General features: G+C 41.9%; 1 protein-coding gene across 9 annotated transcripts in view; it reads right to left on the bottom strand.

Moving 5' to 3' along the window:
• ANK3 (ankyrin 3) overlaps positions 1–15,560 on the bottom strand; it is a 568,906-nt gene that overhangs the window by 64,890 nt on the left and 488,456 nt on the right. For all 9 annotated transcript variants that reach the window (XM_027840586.1, XM_027840580.1, XM_027840579.1 and 6 more), the window contains 3 exons: positions 14,078–14,184; positions 6,998–7,222; positions 3,594–3,748 (listed from right to left, as the gene is read on the bottom strand). In XM_027840586.1, coding sequence (XP_027696387.1) covers positions 3,594–3,748; positions 6,998–7,222; positions 14,078–14,184 — 487 coding nt within the window. The remainder of the gene's footprint in view (positions 1–3,593; positions 3,749–6,997; positions 7,223–14,077; positions 14,185–15,560) is intronic.

Genomic DNA, 15,560 nt, shown 5'->3' with positions numbered 1-15,560 from the left:
GCATCCTCATTACAAAGCACTTGATTAACTTTACAAGGCCAGAGAAATGGGAGTTGGGTTGAGATTCAGTGGAACAGAGGATAAAGAGAGGGCCTGAGAGCTAGGAAGACCTAGGTTCAAGTCCTGCCCTGGGGCATCCTGGCTGGGTGACCCTAGACAAGTCACTGAACCTCTCAAGGCTCCCCACAGCTCCCCAAGATTCTAAGCTGCAGAGAAGGTGCTAATCTGCCTTGAAAGAGGGAGAGTTGGCATCTGGGAGATGCATTTACCAATAAAGTCACAAGTCTCTATGCCCACTCCTAGTGGACAGCACAGCACATTACTAAATAGGAGCTTTATGGAATTGAACTCTTTCTCAGGTATGTGTTGGACCAGATGGCCTCAAGGTCTTTCCCCTTAGAAATAAAGGATGGGAGGAAGGAAAGGAGGAAGGAAGGAAGGAAAAAAGGATGGAGGGGAAGGAAGGAGGAAGAAAAAGAGAGAAGGAGGGAGACAAGGAAAGAAGGAAGAAAGAAAGAGAGAAACAAAGAGAGAAGGAAAGAAAGAGATAGATGGAGGTTATTATTTTTAGAGCTACAAATCAGAAACAAAACTGAATGCATTCTCATTTGGTCTCTCTTTCAAAGGCATTATAATGGCTGAAACGAGTGAAGGAAGTAGAAAACCAAGATAAAAGGGGAGGAAGGCGGATGGTAACCAGGGTAGTAGATATCTCTCTCCACTTCTCCCTGCCCCCAACTCAAAGGTGACACCCGAAACCCACAACTACGTTTTGATTGGACGTCCATCTATCTTCACTGTTGCCATGAGACCCACCTGTCCTTTGGCACCTGGAACCTAGAAGTGTTTGTGTTTCCTTTTAATTTTCTAAGAAGGAATCAGGGTTCAGTCTGTTCTTTAAAAATGTAAGCAAGATAAAGTCTCTACTATTTCAAGATAACCTGGGTAGAATGCAGGCCAGAGGGCCTTATCATTGTGGCTGTGTTCAATCTGGCAGGTACAACCAGGTTGCTAGTGTCTATAGTGAAGTTTATCCTGAGAGACGAGTGCACTACCTGCTCATGACACATTTGCGCTTCCAAAAGGTTTCCTGAATGTGGCACAAATATCAGCTACCCCAATGACACTGATTACCACCTCTACATATTAACTATTTTAAGGTGGGATTTTTTTAAACTTCTTATTAGGACACTGTGCAGTTAGAACATTAGAAAAGCAAGAGTTTTATTTGTTTTAAAGCAAAGCTATGGAAACACTGGAGCAGAAAAGATTTTGGAAAGTGTATGCCATTTAAGATGGATATGCTATCGGGAGGGTGAGGGATAGAGACACAATAAAATCTGGAAGTTGATGGGTTATTATCTTCCCTTTAAATTCGTTTTCTTTCTAATGACACACGTCTCTCAGAATATCAGAGTTGGAAGGGACCACAGTGGGCATTGAGTCCAACCAACCTGAACTAAGATTCTCTGTTGGACATTCCCAACACACGGTCATCCAGCCTGGGTTTCAACACCACCGAGGAGGGGGCACCTGCCCCTTCCCCACTGGGATGGCTCTCTTGGCAAGGAAGCCCAAAGTGGCCTAGGGTATCGCTCCCTAGGAATCTGCCCTCTGGGGCCAAGCAGAGCAAGTCAAATCCTTCTTTCACACAACAGCCATTCAGTTACTTGACGGTAGCAATCATGTCCCTCCCAAGTCTTCTTGTCTCTAGGCTTAAACATCCCCAGTTCCTTCAACCCATCCTCTGACCTGTCTAAATTACTTTCTAATTACTTCACTAAATAAATCATCTATGCACCTTCTGAAACCTTTGTTATGCTAATTTACTACTGGAAATGCAGTACCGGGTTTTTAACAAGATGGGATAAATCAGAGAGCAAGCCAGACTTTTTTAGAATGATTCAAATTTGTTATCCAATCTGGGCTTTATCCAATTTGTCCTCATTCTCAGGAGGACCCTGATGGAAGCACCCCTTTTATCAAAACCATTTGGCTCACAAGTTTTCTGAGGAAAACTGCCCCAGTTGTCTGGGTTGTATCAGGCAACCAAAGGAGACATCTTTCATTTCCGCTACCCAATGGACATTTCTAAAGCCCTAGTTTGACCAAGAAGTTCTAGAGCTCCTTACTGCCTTTTGAGTAAAGCACCTACTCCTTGGTTTAGCTTTGCAACCAATCACCACTTGGTTCTAATCTACCTTTCCAGGCTTACTGCCCATCACAGTCCTTCATGGATTCAATGTCACAGCTAGAACTGGCCTGCCTGACATCCTCTGTATGAGGCCTGGGATACATACTCTCCTCACCTGGAATACACACCGTTCTCACCTGTGCCTTCCCTTTTCTCAAAGCTCAGATCACACATCACTTCCTTCGGGAACGCCATCTTGCCCCCTCCCAAATCACTTTGTATATGTTTTCTATTTAATTCTCTATGGATATGTTACATCCCCTTACAGAATGTAAGCTCCTTGAAGGCAGAGCTTCTTTCTAGTTTGTCTTTCTATTCTCAGAGCCTGGTATGCTAATGGTGCTTAATAAATGCTTAATGAAAGGGAGACAGGGATTGGTCCTTGTGATTTCATTTTAAGGTATGCAAACTCCTGCTACCAGCGTAGGTGGCACCTTCTTTACAGCTCATCGTCTTAAAGACTTGTCTGGGGACATGCGCCCAGGAGCCCACAGCCAGCACGTATCAGAGGCTGGTCTTACTGGCTCCAAGGCTAGCACTCTATGCACTCTGAAAGTAAACGTTAACAGCTACACTCCAATACACATCTCAGAGGGTCAAAAAGACAAGAGATGGAAGATTCGGGATATTGGGAGCTGTCCCAAAGGTCTTGAGTGACCAGCGTGGACCTTAGACAAGAACACTGCTGGAGAAAAGTAGGGGGATACAGCAGTGGTAGTTAGGGGTGGGATGGACTCATGTAATTAGGCATCAGATTGTGAAAGCCTCTTCCTAAAAATGTCATTTCCCCTTTTTTATCCAATCAGAGAAACCTTTTTGGTCCTAGTTAAGAGACATAGGTTTACCTAAAGAAAAACAGCTCACATTCAGTAGAAAGAATCACCAACATATTCATGTATTGGAATAATAACAATAATGGTAGCTAGCATCTCTATAGCAAAGCATTTTGTGAACGTTATCTCATTTGACCTTCACAACAATCCTGTGCAGTATTATTATCACTCTTTTACGGGTAGGAAATGAAGACTGAGAAGTGAAGAGACCAGCCCAGGGTCACACAGCTAGTAAGTGTGTGAAGCAATATTCGAATTGGGGTCTTCCTGTCTCCCAGTCAAGATGCTTTAACTCTATTAGATGGTGAGCTTCTTGAGGACAGAGACTGTATTTTGGTCTTTCTTTGTATCCTGAGCACTTAGCACAGTTCCTGGCACATAGGAGGTGCTTAGTGAATGACTGTTCACTTGATTACAACTATCAGCTCATAAGCCTCTTGGGAAACTGGGTTTTGGCTTAAGAGGGAAACACCAGAATTCAAATTCATCTTCTCTTACTCATGTACACAATTCTGGTGTCTTGCTGACCACAGACTCTCACAAATACGGAGATCCATCATATTTACCTTCATCCATGCCATTAAGCAACTCAGTTAAATCTTCATTTTTGCTGTCAAACTGATGCTCTTTCCAAGTTTCCCCATTTTCACTCCGGAGAACAATGAGTTCTCTTTCCTTCCCTCTCATTGATCCAAAGTGAGGAATTTCCACTATGACTGGGCTAAGGGAGGGGAAGAAAGAATCTACATTATTTGGATATCAAACCATATTTACAGTGAACTTTTCTCTCTCCTTAAAAAAAAAAAAAAAGAATCTCTCATTACTCTATCCTTTTGAAAATTAAAGGTGCCACTGTGGTCAAGAATGATCTCAAAGCTGCCCAAGCCACAGACTCATTTGCTAAGAAAAAAAGCGCGTTCAAAGCTGGACAACATGCCATCCTGGATAAATGTATTTTGGAATGTGAATAGAGAAAGCTGTGGAAACAAGCCACAGCGGAGAGAGACTGGCCCGTTTTTTCACCCATGAAATTATTCAGAGTGTCAAGACCTTCAAAGGACACAGTCATTTAAGAGGATTATTTATTTAAAAATATTCCTGACACTAATATGCTAATATTTATGATCTTGTTTCTCGAAAAAAAAAAAAAATAGTCCCAACCCAACACCTGCTCACGCTATCAGCTCTTCCGAGCTTTGTGACCGGTGCCGGGCTGCAGGACATTGTTTTGATTTTAGTATGTGATATGGGAGGAAGCGGCTTCATTCTCTAATTCTCACACATACACACACGCTGCAGTGTGACATCTGTTCTTTCCAAAAATGTACTGAGTTGTTTAGAAGGTCCACCATAGTGGTTTGGTGATCATGTCCGTGCACATCTGACTGTGACCAGGAGAGTGGTAATGACTGCTCATTCCAGGTGCCAGTCCAGCAACATAAAAAAAGAAAAAGCATTTAATCCAATTTTAAAAGTAGGACAAGCACCAAAAAGGGCCAAGTGAAAATAAATGAACTGTAATCATAGGCAACTCATGTAGCTGGATTATGCAGCTTTAAGACCATTTAAACAGACAGTATCATTATTTGCCTACAGAGGTTGTACATAGCTTCGCCTCTTTTCATAACTGATTTGTAGAATACAACAGTAGAAGAGACGGGCTACAGTGGTAAGGATGTAAAAAAGGGCAGCAGTTGATAGAAATCCAGTAATAACAGAGGACCAGCCATAATAGGATTATGACCTGGAAGGGGCTTTAAAAACCATATAATCCAACCTCTCATTTTACAAGGTGGAGAAAGAAGATGTGTCAAGGGGAGGTGACCTGCCCAAAGTCATTGGGGCAGTAAGTGGCAGCGCTGAGTTTTGAATTCGGGTCCTCTGACGCCAACTATGGCGCCCTCTTCCTGCAGTTGTACCTTCTCTCTCCTGCTAACATTAGGATTATTGATGTAGGGCTGAAAAAGACCTTAGAGGTCACGAAAACATTCTCTCCTTTTACAGATGAAGAAACTCAGGTTGGAGAGTTTAAATAACATGCCCTGGGTCACACAGCAGGTCTGAGAAAGGACTTAAACTCAGGTCTTCCAGACTCTAAGCCCAGCGCTCTCAAACTTAATAGCTTCTATCTATTATCAAAGCAGCCCTCGGAGAAACATTTAAGTCAAATCCAGTAATTGTTTTGTTTTGTTTTGTTTTGTTTTGTTTTGTTTTGTTTTGTTTTGTTTTTTTTTAGGCAGAATTCCCCCCCCCCCCCCCAATTTTGGTAAGACTAACCCCAGTCTTTCTATGAGTGTAGATTTGCAAATAAGATCATTTCTCCTAATGGGGCCAGGAAGTATTTGATTGATAATTGCATAGGAATGTGCAGAACAATGTCCAAAATTCCACAGGCTCTGGAGGGATTTTCCAGTTTTCCCACAGGCCTCTGGCTGGACATAATCTCAACATCTTAGAAAGTGAGATACAATCTTTGCAGGTTAATATGTCAGATACTGTCTTTAAAAATTCAGGAGCCCCACAGTTTCCTGTATGAAAATTAACAAGACCTAGAGAGAAGGTATTGAACCAGGGTCTTTGACCAACAGTAAAGCCAAGCATGGTGTTCCTGAACAGATTTTTTTTCATGCAAACTGCCAAAGCAAGTAAAATTTTTTTTTTTGCTTAAAAAGAACCCTTCCCCGCCCCCTTTAAACTCTGCAGTGATTAGATAACTGCATTTTAAAATCATGTTTTGGACTGGTCTAACTGACATCTATTTAGTTTTAAAATCTGTTTCTCAACTTGTATTAAAAATCACTTATTATTAGTATTTCCTTACTTTGGCCACCCCAGAAGAGATATATCATGCCCCCTGCTGAGCCCATTTTGGGGGGAGAAAAACACAACAAGCAACAAATTTTTTTTTTTAATCATTTGTGTTAAATGTTGATTCAAAGCCTGCAAATACCTTCTCCATCATAGGGCTGAAATTAAAGACTCATCACTGTGTGCGGAAATGTAGACGATGCAGTTGAAACAGTTCAAATTCAAAACCAAAAATTACAAAAGCACAGAAATTATGAGAGCGGATGCTTGCGGTGAATTCCACATGCCCGGGAAAGCAGAGGAGGGGGCGTCGAGCTAGAAGGGAAGTCAAGCCACTATGGTTTTGTCTTTCAGTGACACACATCGACTGAAAGCTTTGGAAAAAATCAAAACCAAAACCAAAAAAAAAAAAAATAAAAATCATGGGTGTGACGAAAATCGAAATTAAGAAAAAAAAAATTGTAGACATTCTTGTATCTTGTCTATAAATCGCCTACCCAATAAATTTTGTTCCTTGAGGCCCAAGCTGCAGGATTCGGCTAACCAAGCTCTCACCCTCGTTTACAGGGGGAGGATTGGAGGGAAGGTGCAGTTTACTGAATAACATCCATGCAGCAAGAAGAGAAAGGAGAAGGGGAAATTGTGAACAGCCTGCTAGTCCCGATAGAACCTGCCTGCTCGGCACCTGGGTGCCACTTCCGAGGATGGAGAGTGTCGGTAGATATTTGGCATGACCACATCAGAGCGGGCTGCTTCCCCCAATTTTTAATCTCCTAAAAATGCAACCTGGGTATTTCCACTCTGCCCAGCCGCCTAACCAGGGCTGGAATGGCAGTAACTCAAGCTGCTTTGTTTGTCTTCCCTTCATATGGAACCTCTTCAGCTCTCTTTGGTGTCTTTAAACACGTCCTGGGCGGAGGAGGGATGCACTTGGAAGTTAGTAAAAAGCTTTGGCAAAAGGCGTTACAGAAGCAATAGGCTAGCTTGCTTTCTCACCGTTACAAGGTCGGCTTTTTTGGCCTACAGCATTACAGGGCATGGCGCTCTCAGTTGAGATGCTCAAACTAAGTACTTCTAATTGTTAACTACTTCAGTTCACAAGGGTAAATAAAATCAAAGATGGGGTGTGAGTGGCAGAAAGGAGAGCGATGAAATGACTCACCCTAAGAATTGTGCCCCCGCAGGCCCCATTTCTACCAGTCTACTGGCTAATCCCTCTCCTTCCACCATGGGGGGTGGGTTGGCCAGCTTATGTCTCTTTACCAGTCGGCAAGTGATGCGAGTGGGTGCTGTGCACTTGCGTGGTGGAATAATGATTCTCATCCCATGATGGCGGCTTCCTCTCATGGAGCCCCCTCGGGCATCCACCATGAAACTCACCAGGAACCTGCAGGGAAGGATCAGAGGTCAGCAAAGTCAGAAAAGGAAGATGCTCATTTACCACATCAAATGTGAAAGTAAAAAAAGAATGAAGAACAGGAAATATACTCTCTCCTTAAAGGCTCATTCATAAACTGACTCTTTTTTTAAAGGGGGTAGGGGGTTGCTCTTAAATTTAATATATGCATGCTAATGCTCAAACAACATATAGGTTATTATTAGTATTATTATTATTATTATTATCTTAACAACAAGGTAGAGTTTGTTAATAATAGCAAATCATTAAATAAGCAGTAGCATTATGAAAGCATTTTCTCTCTGAAGGTATTCAAACCTAAGAGTGTAAATTTGGGTTGAGAAAGGTTTCCTAATGATCCAATATTGCCCATTTGAAAGCCTTCAGAAACTGTAACAGCAACTTTAAAATTTGGAACATTTCTCCAAATACTATAATTCCTTCTCATCCAACCTCATGTCAACTACATGAGGTTAAATAAATGTTATTTCTGCAGACACAGTCACCTAAGGAGTGAGGTAAACAGTGCTCCCAGAAGTTCCAATGCAAAGTCGGGGGTATTAACGGGACTTTGGAATTTGACACTGGGTCTTGTGTACAGGGCAAAATCTCCCTCCCTCCGACCCCTGGTTAGTGCCAGAGGACAAGGTCCTCTCTTCTACGTTGTCAAAGCCTCTACAAAGCAATGAATGATCCCAACACGCACAGGGTGCAAGCCAGGAAGGGGAGAACAGAAACACCGCTTTGCATTCCAATCAGCATGCAGAACTGACCGAGCTGGCGCAGGCCCATTAGAAGGTATAGGGCTGGTGCTAATGATGGCTAATTAGAGAATTGTTCAAATAGCTAAAATATTTTCAGAGGATGGAATCTAGTCCATTTTTTTTTCCATTTAAAAAATGTTTCCAACTTGTACTACAGCCTCTTAAAAACTCCTTTTGATTTCTTTGGATTGATTCTCATTTCTGTCAACTTCCACTCCTTTGAATAAAAAAGGCTCTCTACTAGGGAGTGGACATGTAAGCATAGGTATGTCCTTATAAATGCACAAAAGGGGAGAAGGTAATTTTTTTTTTAAACAGCTAAAAACTATTAGATTTAGAACAAAGAACACCAGCTCTGAGCTATTCCACTATGGCTACTTACTAGCTGTGAGGCCTTAGGTAAGTCACTTATAACCTCCCTGGGCCTCGATTATCTCATCTGTAAAGCAAGGAGGTGGATTAGCTATGATCTTAAGGATCCCTCTCCGAGCTTCAGTTTCCTCATTTGTTAAATGAGACATTCCCTGAAGGTCCCTTCCTGCTCTGAAGCTTGGATCTCTCTTAAATGTTTCGAACAGCAGAATTTAAAAAGGGATTCAAAATCCTTTGCTCAAACTCTCAGTATTTACTGGTAAAATCAGGTTGTGATTGAGAAAGATTAGCAAACAGGCATGAGTTAGCAAACAGCTTTGGGCTAATAACAGCCTGATCCTGCAAGACTCTTGTCTTACTGCCTCCTACTCCAACAGGCTAATGTTTCCACTGAAGGATTCGTGTTTGCCCTTGTGAGGCCTAAGCCTCCTGACATGAGACATCTCAGATCTCCAGACTGGCTCAGAGAGCGTGTTTATGGAATACCTTAGCACCATGCAGGAGGTCAGCACTGTTCTCACAACTGATAACAAGCAACCTGCCTAGAAGAGCACTCATTGAACAGATCCATGTAAAGGCACAGGTGTAGTATTTATTACTATAACTATGTAAATTATTATATTGCCAGTTATTTTATTTATATTATTACATACTTACATATGAATTGGAGATTTATAATAATAAAGAAAATAATGATTTATCATCTTAACATATTATATGTTAATATATATTAAATCCCCAGCTGAAGAGAGCACCTGAACCAAAAGATAAGAAAAAAATCATTCATAAGATGATTTGAAAGTGAAAATGGGGTAGTCTCTGCGCTCTTTCCAAGCACCCTGTGCATTGTTGGAGCTCATCAAATGCCATCTAGTATTCTGAGGTTTCCAGTTTCATCATTGTTGATTGGCATATGCCCCCGATTATCCTCAAGCTGAGAGGGACACGTGAACTTTGGTTTGGCAGCATTTTGGAACAAGAGTGATTCATCCCCACTATCCACATTTCTTACAAATTATTTTGTTCCCAAGAAAATCTGGTGCATGGGAATTGAAGGGTTAATTAATTAGCACATGTTGTTTCGGGGCATGGGAATGTCAATGTGAATGTCAAGCACAGCACAAGTTTGGAAAAAAACAAACCTAAAGTTTCACTAACGAGTGAATGGGTCTAGTTTTAAAGACAGCACATGGACAAACGCTGGTGTACTACAGACATCTACACATTGAACTGTGGGGAAAAGAGGGCACATTGATTCAAAAGAAAATAACGGAGGATGATTTCACATAAAGGACACAGTTATCACCTTGAATCATACTGGGGAAGTGGAGAGGAACAGCTGCAAAATAATTTAGAAAGCAAATGGGAAAATTAATATAAGATCATTAGAAGCGAGCAACATAAAATGTCAATGAGCAAAGGAAAAAAGTAGCCATCAGAAAGATAAAACAGCAAGGTCTCTGCGGGCCGAGTTCAAACACATACTTCCTGGATAGCCGATGTAAATTTTCCAATGATTTTCACTGAATTTCAGAACATCTTTCCTGAACATTCTAAGTTTGGGAGCTTCCTCTTACACTACTTGCATTTAGATGTGAAGGCAGACTTCTTCCTTCTGTGTGCCTATGCAGGTCGACTGCCTTCAAAAGGAGCCATAAACAAGCTGCAGAGTAGAGCTGAGGCTGGTTCAGCATGAAATACAGAGCGCGATGTGGCGCTTCGGCCCGCATTTATAAGAATTCCCTGTACCAAGGGCTCTGCTCTCAGCTCTATCCACAGGGAAGATGAATCCTCACTCAATTCCTCTCCTTTCTTTTTCTACATGGAAAAAGCAAGCAGTCCTTGATTTACTAGGCCAGGACTGAGTTTCAAAAGCTCATCCGTGCCTTGGCTTAGGGCTCTGAAGGCATTTCCCCAGAGGCACAGTGTCTCACGGGATATTAATAATAGCTGGCATGTATAGAAAAGGCATGTCAAAGTTGCTAAAGAGACTTAAACACACAAGTCGGGCAAATACTATGGGAACTATTATTATCTTCTTTTTACAGAGGAGGAAACAGAGTCTCAGAGGTTAAAGTGAATTTCCTGCGGCCATATATAAATCACAAATGTCAGAGACAGAATTCAAACTCAAGTCTTCATGAGTCCAAGTGCAACGGCACTCTATTCACGTTGTTCATTCATTTCAGTCTCCTTAGGATCCCTTTTGGGGTTTGCTTGGCAGAGATACTGCAGTGGTTTGCCATTGCCATTTCCTTCTCCAGCTCACTTCACGGATGAGAGACAAACAGGGTTAAGTGACTTGTCCGGGACCATGCAACTAGTAAGCGTCTGAGGCAAGATTGGAACTCATGAAGATGAGTCTTCCTGATTCCAGGACTGGCGCTCTATCCACTGCACCACCTACCTGCCTGAGGCTATCTCTCTGTTCTAGGACTGGTACCACACAACCTTTTCACCACAGGCCGTGTTTCTATGGGAAAAGGCATAGAGAATTCCAGTCTGGGAGAGCTGGGAATCCATTTGGTCCCCAGACAGTGAGAAGAGGACATCTCCCAGCTCCAAATTATTGGCTGTGGCTTCATGGTAGAGTAAATGATGGTGTGGGGAATTAAAGGAAAAATGTTGATAGAGAGGAAGAAGTTGTAGAGCTGGGAGGGACTTCAGAGACCATGTGCTCCAATGCCCTCCCTTGACAGAGAAGGAGTCTGAGATCCAGACACATTATGTTAAGTGACTTGTCCAAGGTACTTAGGTACTCACTCGTACTAAGAATCAGGGCTGGCATTTAAACAGGGCTGTTTCCAGTGGGCGCCATAACCTACAGCAGTGAGGGAGGGACAGCATCTAAAGAGCTTGTGATTGTGAGAAACCCGGGCAGAAGTTAGGGTTTGAAGAAGCTACGGGAGGGTAGGAAATACCTCGGGTGGAGCAAGAAGGGAAGAAAAAGGCTGAGGGAGAGTATTGGGGGTTGTGAGGAACAGTGCGAGCTGGGATCCTGTCTTCTATCACCCTTGACAAGTAACCTCTCTCTGCCTGCCTCAGTTTCCTCATCAGTAAAACATGGATAATAACAGCACCTACCTCCCAGCGTTGTTGTAAGGAAAGTGGGATATCTGTAAAGTGCTTTACAAACTTCAGAGCACTATATAAATGTTAGCCTGGCAGATACTTGTTGAATGATTGAAAACATCCATGATTTCTGCTGTGGAAGCACTGTCTTCACCAATTTAAACAGCAGCCTGTCAACTGCTTGTTGCTTTTTTTTAAATAAGGCATCTCATGAGAGGCAGCCTTCTGGTGAAGATTCCCTTTCAACTGAGCTAGATTGGTCTTGAGATGAGAGAGTTCCAGGCTGTCGGAGACCCAGCTCGGTAAGCTAGTCAGAGGTTGGGCCCTGATGGGATAACTTTTAACTCCCCATGGCAGGATGAGACATCAAGGGGTCATCATAGAGTGGAGGGTCTTTACTGAGCAGGCAAACGCACTCAGTGTAATATCCTGCCTCTGCAGGACCTTTGAGAGGATCTTAGACCCCCGGGCCTCTAGACTTTCTGAGACTGTGGATAGAGGGAGTTTCCTCAATGGGAGTTATCTGTCCCAATAAAATCATATGTCTTTTTATTAAAAACAAAACAAATAAAATCAAATGAAACCACCTAAGTGTTCATTTCAAAGTCAATGGTCACATTTAGCTTCTGTTATCTATAAAAATCACTCTTACTTTGCTTAACTGATAAAGCCACTCAATTTTTGCCAGTAAAGGTTTCTATAAGGCAGCTAGTGAATCACAGGGACAAGGCTGGAGTCAGGAAGACTCCCTCTCTCTGAGTTCAAATCCGGCCTCAGACACTGGCTGTGTGACCCTGGGTAAGTCACTTCACCCTGTTTGCTTCAGTTTCCTCATCTCTAAAATGAACTAGAGAGGGAAATGGCAAACCACTCCAATATCTTTGCTGAGAAAACCCAACCTGGAGTCACGGAGAGTGAGAAATGACTGAAAATAACAACAAAAGATTTCTATTCACATGGATGGGAAAGACCATACTCTGATTTCTCTACATGGCAATGAGGTCACCACTGATCACCCCAACCTCCATTCACGGCTTCCTTATGCAGTCTTCACATTTCATTTTGTATTGCAGTTGTAAGTATATGTGTGTGTGTCCTACCCCCCACTAGACTAGAAGCTTCCTGAGGGCAGGCACCATGTCTTGGCTAAATTCTGCATCTCCCCAAGCACTTGCCATAGTGCTCTACACAGAGAAGGCCCTCGTTAAATGGAACTGAAGCCACTTAACTGGAAAGACCTTTTGCCTTTCAAGGATCCCACGTTGGATCCATCTTTGGCCCATTGGTGGACCCATGTTTTCATTGGTGTAAATGAATGGGCTCCACTGAGCCTGGTCACAGAATCATCAACACAGGGCCAAAACGGCCAGTTCATTTTAAAAATGGAAAATCGAGGTGTAGGGAATGTGACTTGCCCAAGGTCATGCAGGTACAAAGCATAAGAAGCGGGATTTGAACCTAGGTTCTCTGACTCCAGTGCTCCTTCCGGCATGAAAATGAGGCCTATGGAAGGGAAGCGAATTAGCCAAGGGTACAGCTAATAAATAGCAAGGCCAAGATTCAAACCAGAAGTCCCCTTTCCACTGCCCCCGGCTACCGCTCCAGCCTTCTCTCATCCTCAGATCTATCCAACTCCTCAACCAATCAATCGAGTATTTATTAAGTACCTACCATGTGCTTTGAACTGCTTTTATTCTAGTATAATGTTTGTATACATTTTTGCTTTCTTGCAGTTTTATTTATTTATTTTTAAAATAATGGCTTGGGATAAGTAGCTTAGTGTAATGGGCAGAATGCTAGAACCACAGAAAATCTGAGTTTGAATTTTACCTCTGACACTTAGTACTTGTATAATCATGAGCAAATCACTTGACCTCTTTGAGACTAGGGAAATCTTTTAAGACTTACCTACTAATTTATCAATGGAGTGTGATCGAATATCCTTGACACACTGATGTTATTGCTTACATACACGCATTTGAATCAAGCAAGTTTAGCATTGAGCAGACAAGTAAGGAATCCTTGCTGAGTTGACAACAGAAATGGCTTTTGGTTCACAATTGAATATTAATTTTATAAGGGATGGAATAAAATTAATTTTCAGTTAAATCTCAGGCCCCTAATTTTTTGAGAAGGGATGAAATAATAAAAACACTAGCGCTTTTTAGTTATTTAAGCAAAATCAGGTCATTGAAATTGTCCCTTTCATCATTAAAAGCAAACCACCAAACAGAACAACAAAGCAGATTAATACATTCTTCAGCATTTCATTTTTTTCTAGTTGGATTCAGAAAATCCAACCCCAAAGTAGTAAATTTGAAGTGTCCTATGGAGGAAGTGTGCTAATGTTCGCTGCTCTCATACCAATCACTCAAGTTGGTAGACTCCTCCTTCCAAAATATTACAGGGTAAAATGGCGGCTGGGGAGCTATTTGCAAAACTCTGCCCACCATTAATAGTATTCTTGCAATGTTCTCAAATGCATAGCAAACTTCTTCAACAGTTTGGTAAGCATTTTAAGCACACATATCTCTTGCCTAAATAGTATGACAAGTTAGATTTACAACAGTCATGGAACAAAAGCTTTTTTTTTTTTTCCCCATTTAACGAGGAAGAAAAAACCACTTAGGTGACTTACCCAGAGTGAATGGGGCTCGAGACAAGGTTAACATTGTCCAGGGTGTCTGCAGCCCAGCTATAATGCCTAAGGGAATCGGAATCGAATTCCCTTGTAAATGTCAGGTGCTGCAAAACAAAAAAGGAGGAATCCCCATTAAATGTCCCATCTTTTTAGACACAATCTGCTTCTCATTACACAGAAGTTTTCCAACTTTCAACATAAACCTGGGCTCCTTTCCCTTTCCCCTTTAACTGAGAGGTCAGCTAAGAAGCTGAAAGTCATTAAAGGTGGCAGGTGGAATTTATTTATTGATAGACAACAGACATTTCTATGTTATGTTTTATTCTCTGGGTCTCGTTCCATCTATAGATTATACATTTACTCATGGGTATCCATGTTGTCTCCTCCAAAAGAAGACTGTCTTGTGTAAGAAGCCTCTCCCCATCTAGCCTCTTGAGGCTAGGGCATTTTCTCTGTCGATTTGTCCTGCGTATCACTTGTTTGGGTACAATTGTTACATGTTATCTCCCCCATTAGACTGAGCTCCACGACAGCAGATATTGATTTCTGGCTCTCTTTGTAACCTAGCCCTTAGCATGGTGCCTGGCATACAGGAGCCACTTAATAACTGTTTGTTGCTTGGATGAGGACTGGGACTGTTTCTTTTTGCCTTTGTATTTCCGGTGCCCAGCATAATGCCAGGTATATAATACGTGCTTAATAAATGCTTGGTTGATTGACTGATGTTCTTCTACCCAGAAAGAGAGAAAAAAGCCACTGATTCTCAAGCCCAATTTTATGATACTCCAGAGTGTCTCCAGTTACTTCTAGCTCTTCAAGCAAATGTGACTTTCCTTTCACAACTAAATCCATAGTATACAGCACCTTTCCTAGGGAGATGGTTATTTGATCTCGGAGATCAAAGAATAACAGGCTGAAAAGTCACTTCTCAGGAAAAATCGTCCTCAGGTGAGAAGACGGTTTTGCCTCTCCTATTCATTCTGTCACCTGGGAGTTTTTTCTAAAACCCACAGTTCTCGGATAGGAATAGTGATTGAGTCCAGGAGATTTTAAAAAAATATAATTAATTCTGCCTAGGATGATGAATACAACCCCAGCATCATTACAATTCAGCAATATGAATAAGCCACTTTAGAAATAAATAATAAGTCACGTCAGAAATGTTCCAAATCCTATCTGGAGGCAACAGATAGATACTACCTCCAGTGTGTGCCTATTATCTGATCTGAACAGGGAAAGACCTAAGGGGGTTTGCTAACCTTTGGAGAACGGCGAAAAGGCCTCTCTTTGGAATGTGATATTGGGTAGATTTTAACCAAGCCTGGGCTCTGCTCCTTTGCTAAGGCCTAAATCCTTTGTATTTGGGCTCCAAAGAAATTTTTACCACAAGGGATACATTTTAAAGAAATCTAATCAATAAATAATGTTACCTGACCTTAGTAATTACAGTAAATTATTTGCCTTAGAAACTTAGAGTCAT

Source organism: Vombatus ursinus, unplaced genomic scaffold, assembly GCF_900497805.2.
Source record: "Vombatus ursinus unplaced genomic scaffold, bare-nosed wombat genome assembly UNPS02014847.1, whole genome shotgun sequence".
NCBI lineage: Eukaryota > Metazoa > Chordata > Mammalia > Diprotodontia > Vombatidae > Vombatus > Vombatus ursinus.
Note: the sequence above shows the minus strand (reverse complement) of the source record. Positions and strands in the feature narration are given on the sequence as shown.